The 9600-nt window shown below is 37.0% G+C and overlaps 1 protein-coding gene across 1 annotated transcript; it reads left to right on the top strand.

Moving 5' to 3' along the window:
- The first annotated feature begins 2654 nt into the window (after positions 1-2654).
- Positions 2655-8991, top strand: LOC145780268 (gamma-butyrobetaine dioxygenase-like). The gene is made up of 10 exons (XM_082591971.1): positions 2655-2761; positions 3660-3787; positions 4232-4451; positions 4994-5069; positions 5358-5402; positions 6098-6228; positions 6354-6555; positions 7171-7293; positions 8270-8374; positions 8685-8991. The coding sequence occupies exons 1-10, from the start codon at positions 2655-2657 to the stop codon at positions 8790-8792; spliced, it is 1245 nt and encodes a 414-aa protein (XP_082448097.1). The 3' UTR covers positions 8793-8991.
- The last annotated feature ends 609 nt before the right edge of the window (positions 8992-9600 follow it).

Here is a 9600-nt window from a genome sequence, read left to right as displayed (position 1 = left end):
ACGGTGCCCCTGTTGATAGGTTATTTCTGGTAGTTTCGCATACGGTAGGTTACTTGTAGACTGTAGAGGCTTTTGACGCAGAACTGGTTACCGAGATTGGCAGAGTGAAGTTTGAGATTGTTGAAATGTTGTTACCGGGGAATTATTTTATCCACTAGGTAGGCTACCGCTGAATGGAGAGCAGTTCTTAAATGAGTTGCTCAAGTGGACATCCCGAGAGCCAAAATAGCGCCGCGTGATCTTGTCGAGCGCTTAACCACTGAGGCTGAGCTAACGGCATAGGCCAACAAGTTGTTATCTCTAGATGGTTTTGTTTGTACATTCTTAGCCTACTTCCGGTAGTCAACTTACTTTCACGGTTGTTCCGCAAAATTTACTTCGATTTTATGGCTGTGATAAACTAACAAGCGGCGTATGAGCACGCGTGTTTAATGTCAGTAGCGGATTTAAGAGAAAGGGAAAGAACTTTGGTCATGCAACCAGTGGCGTAGCTACACATTTGATGTTGTGGACAAATCAAAGGGCGGCAGGCTCGTGAGAGGCAAAAAGGTTTATGGTAACTTTTTTGTATCGGTAAGAGTTGAAATAATCAAAATTAGACCAGAAAGCCGAGTCATGTAGCCTAATGATGTAGGCTACTCATAGATAGCCTATTTCGAGTATTACTTTGAGTTTGACACCTTGAAAATATGTTTGTTATTCTTAACTCTTTATAGCATAGCCTATATTTATGATTAATAAATTTCTGAATAATTATGACAAAAACGCTTATTACAAAAATTAACAACTTTAGTGAGGTTTGCTTGATAAACTGAATGAGTTTGCGGTCCCCAACCTTTTTTCTATCACTGACCGGTTTAAAACTAAAATAGCCTTGCAAACCGGCAATTGAAAAAACGAAGTTTGGCATCTACTTAAAGGTCTTATTTTTATAGCGGTTTGAACACTCTTAAAGTAATTAGTAGCCTATCTTGGTTTTTCAGGAGCCCTAAAAACTTTACCGGTAGGCTACTATTTCATTGCCGAAACCATGCGTTCCCAATGCCACCAGTAGTTAGATTAATAACAGCTACTGGAGCGAGCGAGAAACTTTTGCAAAAATGTAGAAAGTTTGCGCATTTTGTTATTTTTGGGGAGCATTTGACCAAGCGCCCTTTCCCTGCCCGCTACTATCTTGATAGATATACAGCAGGTTATTATGTAAAATTCATACATATTATCTGCATAATTGCAATTGCTTCACTGTAATCCAGTTATTTTATGGCCAAGAACATATTTTCAACCAACTTATACTCTTTACCACCATTTCGATTGAGTGTTCTGGCGACCCGGTAGCAACCTTTTAGCGACTCGATGGTTAGAGACCCTAAACTAATTTAACAGAACAGCAGAAACTTGTCAATAAGAAAAATGGAATCGTGAGAGGTTGTTGAAAGTGTGATTGACACCATGCCTTTTTAAAGGAAGCCACCTCTTTCTTTTCGTGGACATCGTGAATATTCCACGCTGCTGCATCTTGAGAAACCAAGAAATTCGTCTTAAAACATCAGCCTAACACTGAGACTGAGAGTATTATTCTGCGATCCAAAGGAATCTTTAGGCTATCCTCGGCCTGACAAAGCCTCTGATAGGTAATTATTCCTGGCACTTGACTTGTATAGGCTTTGAATCGCTGACGCAAGCCCGGTCACAACAGTGGTGCCGAAGTAGGGGGGGATGGGAGGGATATATTCCCCCCAATAATTTGGCAGCATCCCCCCCAATAATATTTGCTATGAAGTTGTAATTCGATTTAGTTATTTGCAAGCATTTCGAATTGCTGCTGTTTTACTTTTATTGATTTTTGATCACAGCTCTAAATTGTCTTGGATTTGACGCTAGATAATGAAGGACCTTCATTGAAGGTATTAAGGACGAGTTGAAGGTATTAAGTTCTTTTTTACATTTGGTTGGTTTTGAATCTTTATCTTTCGAACTGACAAAGCCTTGATTATTTATTGCTGGTAGTTTCGCATACATAGAGGCTTTTGACGCAGAGCTGGTTAGCGAGAAAGGCAGAGTAAAGTTTCCGATTGTTGAAATTTTGTTGCCAGAAAATAATTTCATCCACGAGATGCCGGTGAATGAAGAGCAGTCCTCAGAATCCGCTATACCCCAAGCGCACACGGCACACCCGTCAAGCTCACACCCCAAGAGTCGAACCAGCACCGCTTGATCTTGAAGCTTCTTCGTTTGCGAAGTCACGTGCTAAACAACTGAGCTATCGGGGCTATTCGAAAGTGACTTCCGAAGTGAGCATTTGGATCATTGCGATATTTGATAGCCCATCCATTCAAGCCTATCTCTGCGTTATGATTATGACAAAATTGTGGTGTCGCCCATTAAATGACAGACCTCCTTTTCTCTGTGACTGTGATGCTATAATAACATTTCAAAAATTGAGTTCTACAGTATGTCTATGTTCTACACTAGTCCACTGGTATGAGAACTTGTTAAATTTGATCAAAAACTTTTTAAATCCAACTTTTGTAGAAATCTAGCTTTGATGGTTAGTCTATGGTGGATAATATGAAGGGTGTGTGAAAACATTAGGCTATTGTTCTCTACTTAGTTCAAACTTTTATCACATTTGCCTCGTGTTAAAGAATAAAGACATGTCCATTGAAGTGAATCAGATTGTTTCTGCTAGTTTTGCTGATATAGATGTTTCAGATGATGGAAAATTAACATGTGTGAAATGGGAAGATGGACATTGTAGCAGGTAGGCTAAACGTTTAATTCTAATGTGTAATTCCTACTCGTATGGTCATCTAGTGGCTATGATCAGAGTTATTTTATCTCATCTGCTTCTTTTGGCTTCAAACTCATGATCTTATAGCTATAGTATCGCCTGTGAGGATGTTCGATTTCCAAAGTGGTTTATCATGAGGATTCGTTTTCTTGTAAGTAGACAACATACAGTAATGCAATCATTTTATTCTAGTCGAAGCTTCACTGAGGCACCTAAAAGAAATGTAAGTCGACGTGCCTGATGAATCACGCATATCGGACCAGCAACTTCTGAAACATTTTTTTACAAAAAGCTGAAACAAAATTGTTTTTCAAATGTAGTTTAATTAATATTATGATTCTTGATGAGAACAGCGTTCTGTAGAAAACATTCCATCTACTCCTTTGTTACGGACAATTTTCAAATCAAACGTCACATAGAACCGTTGTCTACTGAACCTGACGTCTTACGTCATGGACTGTTGGCTGTTGCTAGAAATAAGCAAAGATTGCATCACCTTTGTCACACCTGTGAAACATTACATAATCGTTAAATCTTGAATTACGAGATATGGTGAAGCCAAATTCAACAGGTGTTTGAATAGCTTCATCCTTTACATATCTGTTTTGTATATGCACAATATGTTAAATCCGATTCCTTGTTCATAAGTTTTAAAGCAAGTGTGACAAAAATAAGAGGCCACTGCTGCCTTTCTCATGTCTCACTTGAGTGGCAATCAGACATTCACAAATGCACAAATGATTTTAAGGTTTACGTTTTTGAGCTTGTCAACTTAAGTAGAACAAGCCCACTTGAAAGTTTTAAAAAAAATTTTTTTTTTGTAAACGTATGTTCTGATTATGATGCTTGCTGTGCTTATATATTTCAGATATCATGCAAAATGGCTCCGATTTAATTGCCACTGTGAGCGCTGTTTACCTGATGTGCACAGCAAGTATCATCTTCGGATCTCCGATTTTCCATTAGATCTTGGTATTAAAAGCATGCAAGTCAAAAGTGAGTCGTGCTACTGCTAGTGTAACTAAATTGATTTTCATACTTTCTACGTTTACAATTGAAAATAAGAAATCTACAACCTCTTTAGCACGTGTAACTCCACAGTTGAATAGGCTAAATTGTTTGGTTAAACCTTGTTAAAAAGTGAAGCTTCTGAAGTTAAAAGAGCCTCACTCTGAATTGGGTAGTGTATGGTTCATTTTTCCCTCTGACTAATGTAGAAGACTGCAAGGTATGGGCTAAATCAGTGATTTTCAACCGGTGTTCCACGGAATACTAGTGTTCCGTGAAAGATCGTCGGGTGTTCCGCAGGAAGTTTATTAATTTAACTATGTTTCATTAGTCACTTAGTGTAACGCAAAAAGTGCTTCGTAGCTCAGTAAAAGTCGAAAAACACTGCGCTAAAGAATTGAGTAGTAGATTGACAATGTTGCATTTTTGCAGATGCATTTTTACATGTTTCTGTTAAAAATAAGACTTATGCTGACCACGTGACCATCCTTCCCATTGATTGGTTGCGAAAATATTGCTATTGCAACGATTGTTTTGAAGCTAAGATATCATGTCGCGATGTCATAACAACGTATTTAAAGAACAAGAAAGACTGTGCTGAGATTCCAACATGGAGCTATTCTGATGTGCACAAAGACAAAGAATTATTCAGGTAGGCTACTTTTGGTACACCAAGGCTGGGTGGTCTCGAACGGGTTATACCCAGGTAGATGTTTAACGTAGCAGCAACGAAAATTAATAATTAGAATTGAGATTTCAGAATCGACAAATCACTAGATTAGCAAAAGAAGTTATATATAGAACTAACGAATGTCTAAAGTCCATCAATTAAAAAATTAATCAGAACTATTCCATAAAAGCAATTATGAAAGTGTCATCAATCATCAAAGCGACTACCAGTACTGAATGCATTGGGCCTTGCCCTTGCTGTTCTAAACGCTTCGTAGAAGTTCTGGTTAGAGTAGGGTCAAATTGACAGTGGAGCAGATGCAGTGAATGTTGGTTTTAATTTACCACAAAATCGGTACAACCTATATTGACATGACCATACGAAGGGTCATATCATTGAATAAACAGCGACCTGATTTAGTCTACTTTAAAGAGATTTTTTGACCATTTTTATGTATTTAATTTCCACAAAAATTGCTATCAAGTTAAGTTCTATATCAAACAAATCAAACATGTTTGTGCTAGGATACTACAATCGATGTTTGCTGTTGGATATTGTTTGGTGAAAAATGCTCCTACGATTCCGGGTACAGTTATTGAGGTAAGAAACATTCTTTATTGACTATAGATTATTCAAGTCAGCCAGAGAGTCTCATGGCCTATAAGTGTATCTGTAAGCTAAAAATATCGGTCATAAAACACTTTCGAGAGGATGATATTTTTTTCAAGTAGCCTACTCTTAAAGCACAGTGGTATCATCTACCGCAAAGGTGGTGTGTAATAAAATCGAAATTTTGCCTACAGCCGATAATACAATGCAAACTAGTATATGATGATAATTTGTCGGTCGTACACTTTGAATTATAGCCTACTTTGGAAATTTGTTCAGGCAGCAAAGTGGATTGCTCCAATACAAAGCAACCATGTGGACCAGGTAAAGTGTAACGCTAAGAATATATATCACTGTTCAAGTTTGAATTAGCTGAAGATTCTATTTGAATAAGGTGAAGATGCTATAATAGCTAAATGGATTCTTAATAAATTACACTAAGAGGTTAGATTGTTGTGTAAATGCCAGCATTTGATGAATGCAAAATAGCAGTACCATCGAATTCGAATTGCATTAAGCAACGAACCAAGATGCAATTTTATACCTGAAAATCTCAGCCAGCAAAATCCGCCCTTTACATGGATCCAATGTCTGCAGACATTGAATCAATGCAAAAATAACAGTTTTTGCAAGCTGTGAGTATATCTTTACCTCTTCGCTCTTCTCTGGTAACAAGTTTGTTACTGTACAATTACTACCCAATGCACAAGTTTGAGTTAAAAAAAAAAGGATTTTTTTGGAAGCTTAACTTAATTATATGATTTGGTCTAGTCCTATGGACTATATATACGCTAAGGCTAAGCTATCGCACTATATCTGTAAAAATCTTGCATTGCAGAAATTTTCGGCTAAACAAGTTTGACGTGAGGTTTCATACATAAAATAATTATTTGAATCTTGAAGGGGAGCACTAGTTCCCATATCTCCAAGTTGAAGAAAACTTTTCCAAGTCAGATTTAACAAATATATTAAGTTATAGTACCGGTAGGCCTAAAGTAGGTTTTCTTTTCGAAATACAGTTATTTGAAATCAAACCAAACGAGGACAAACAAAAAGAAGGAGTCGCTTTCACCGCGGAAGAGTTACCTGCTCATATGGACCAATCGATGTATGAGGTTGAGCCCGGTATACAACTATTGCATTGCATAAGGTAATACGAATCAATACAACAAGCGCATTGTTTTATAACTCAAGCAAAAATACAGAAAATTTTATTTACGTTTAGTTTGAATACAGAAAAAAAAACACGTGCAACAGCTGATTTTCTTGAATCAGATTTGATTCTTGTGTTACTGGAGGAGAGACTTCAATTGTAGATGCATTTGAAGCAGCATCGATTCTACGAGACGAGTCACCAAATCTTTTTGAGACGCTAACTAGGGTTCCTGCTACATTTTCCTCATCAAATAAACCAAACATTGAAAGGGGATACTTCGAACACCAAAAGACACATATTGTTCTTGACTACAATAAAAAGGTAACCTTGGTTCTTGCGTGTGCGTAACACTTGGAAATTCAAAGAGTGACCGACTTAATGTACTTCAACTACTCTTTAAATCTCACAATATTTCCGGTCAGTGAGGTAAATAGCCAGAAAGAAGATTTTAAGGGGGTAAAGGCAACTGTTGGAGAAGCCAATATTTTAATATTTGAAATAAAGTTTAAAAACATTGACATAAAGTTTGTTTAAAAATGTAAGTACTGAATTTAGTCAAACATTTAAGGAACGTCATTCAACATGTAATATAATGCGATTAAAACGTTGTGATAGCAATAAAAAGCTTTTTTTGCTCGGGGCAAGATCTTTTTTTTGGGAAAAGGGGGACAATTCCTTTCCCACACTCCCTCTCCCGTGCCTACGTCTCTGCTTTCGGCTTTAGCAGATAGATCTCTGTGTTAATCCATGTGTAGACAAACCTATAAGTTACAACACCACATTCAAAATAGGTTTTGAATTAGGTGACACTACACACTCGAACTACTACATTTATACTTCATGGATTCTTACCAACTCTGCTGACTCTACAGATGTATAGCACTAGCGTACTTGTCACAACCAGACAACAATGGTAAAATCCGTGATATCTATTAGATTGTAGCAGTGCACTGGAACCCTGTATTGCAAACAACTCTTCAGGTAAAGGAAGAAGATGTTGAAAAATACTATGAAGCTTATAATGGATTCATGGAAATCCTCAACCGAGAGAGAATAAAGGTAAAGAAGTATCATAAAAGTATTAGAAACTTTTTAATTTTTTTTTACGACTTGTATTAAACATATGTGTAATAAGAATCATGCTTTAAACGCATTGGATTAAATTTTGTCAAATGAGTTGAAAGCACAATCAATTGGTCTGAAATATCTACTTTCCAGTCACTAGATAGTGGAGGCAGGAGCGTAACTGACACTTAGTGACAGAAGGTATGTGCAGTAGCCTAATAATGTCACGGAAAACAGCTTTGTTATTTATTAAGAACACTATTGTTTTCGTCACACCATACTGCTCTGTAACCATTGTTGTTGAGACAAAACTAACACCACCACTACAGAATACACAGCAACAACCATAAACTCTCAGCGACAAGCGTTGAGGTTTGACCCTCGAATACAGTTTTAAATGTCAGCACGCATTTGTCTAAACTCTAGATTAAAGTATTATAAACATAGGATAAACTGTAAACAACCTAGATGAAACTCCAAACCCGAGTTAATTTGTTTTCAGCAGTCAACGCGATCAATGGCAATGGCTAATGGAGCCAAATACAACGAGCTACTTAACAAAAAGCAACCAAATAAACAACCTCATGTTATCAATTATAAATTGGAATTAGTTTTGCCCTTGCCAGATGTTCTTCCAGGTGTAAATCGAAAGCTATCAAAACCATCCCAATCTTTGTACAGCAATTTTATCCGTATTTAATACTTTCGCCTTAGCCACCCCTTAAGTTAGACCAGCTTTAGAGTTGAATGTTTAGCAACTTTTCCGTAACCGTAATACATCCAGCGAAAAAGTTTGAAAACAATTAAAATAAGCCATGCAAAATCATTGAATAAATTCGGAAATAATTTGGCAATCGTCAGCTTCGATGGTGCATGGTTGAGAGTCATTTAAGCTTCATTGCTTAATGCATGACCCAAAAACTGCGCTGACCTAAAAAAAAGTATTTGTTAAACTTTTGCGACCATTTAGACTCGACTTCGTCTCGAAGAAGGAGACATCTTGTTCATTAACAACCGTCGTTGTACTCATGCAAGATCCAGTTTCAACCTTAATGGAGGAAAACGGCATATGCAGGTAATTTGTTTTTATTTGGTCAATGATTTTTCATGGCTTATTGTGGTGGTTCTCAAACTTTTCCGCTTGAAGCATTACGAAAAGTTGCTAAACATGCGATGCATCAGTGATAACCAATTTGTAAAGAATAAACAGCAGTTGGAATAGACATTAAAGTTTGCATTTCTACACTACTTTACTCAACCAAACAGCACGTCTTTTAATTGCTTGTTTTGCCTCGGCTCTAGCACTAGCGCATCTTACAATCTGTAAATACCCAAATATTATTCTCTGATGTCCAAAAAAATCTAAATTGGAGCTTTTTTTCTAGGTTGCTTACATCAATGCTGATTACGTGAAAAACAAATACGTCACTCTAGGGAAGAAACTGGAGATTGATGTAATTCCGCCGAAGATTGGGAATTCATCTTCGTATTAAAATTCTCCAGTAGCCTGCAGTTTTTCAGCTACCGTATAACCATAGCCTATAGCCAGTATCATGCAATTTATCATATCCACCCATGGTTTTCATCAGCGATTTTTTACGTGCATTAATCCTTGCGGTTAATTTTGCCCTCTTAACCGTAAACCAGCTTCTTTTTTTTGATTCACGACAATAAAGTGAATATTGAATAGGATTGTTTGAAGCTCTCAGTGACAAGAGGAAATGACACCCAGACAGAGTTTTGCGTTAAAGCAAAACGAAATATTTCAAGATAACTTGTTTCAAACAACCTTAAAATGGAAGCAATTCAATTGAATAATATGAGGTGTTCTACTGGTGCAAATTAAGCTGAACTATCACCAGATGTATACAGTGACAATCTGCTTTTATTCCGACGTTTCGTCAATCAGACACGACTGACTTCTTCAGGGGGCTAGACCAGGTAGTAACACCTGTCTAGCATGGCAAAACACAGGACCATGTTGCTGAAATCAACTAAACATGCAAAATGAAAATTCAATTTCTAGACAAAAAACTATCTTTCAACTTTTAGAGTTGCTCCAAGTTATTTTATGATCTGAAGTTATGGCATGTATGCAAGGAGCAGAATGTTCCGGGCGTTGATATTTGAAAGCTCTTTTGTGTTCAATAATGCGAGATTTAAGATCTCGCTTTGTTTGGCCAACATAAATTAAATTGCAATCATCACAAGAAACTTGGCACACTATACCTGAGATTTCGCTTTGTTTCAAGGGGTCTTTTAACAACGACAAAAATTTACTTATTGTCAAGAAAATCAGTA

This window comes from Aplidium turbinatum, chromosome 11 (genome assembly GCF_918807975.1).
Source record: "Aplidium turbinatum chromosome 11, kaAplTurb1.1, whole genome shotgun sequence".
In the NCBI taxonomy this organism is placed as follows: Eukaryota; Metazoa; Chordata; class Ascidiacea; order Aplousobranchia; family Polyclinidae; genus Aplidium; species Aplidium turbinatum.
Note: the sequence above shows the minus strand (reverse complement) of the source record. Positions and strands in the feature narration are given on the sequence as shown.

What these genes read in the sequence shown, in the direction of transcription:
- LOC145780268 (XM_082591971.1), top strand. Translation starts at nt 2,655, where the DNA reads ATGTCCATTGAAGTGAATCAGATTGTTTCTGCTAGTTTTGCTGATATA. An exon ending in CAACTATTGCATTGCATAAG is followed by an intron (nt 6,229 to 6,353) that starts GTAATACGAATC and finishes TTCTTGAATCAG; the next exon opens with ATTTGATTCTTGTGTTACTG. An exon ending in GAGGAAAACGGCATATGCAG is followed by an intron (nt 8,375 to 8,684) that starts GTAATTTGTTTT and finishes CTTTTTTTCTAG; the next exon opens with GTTGCTTACATCAATGCTGA.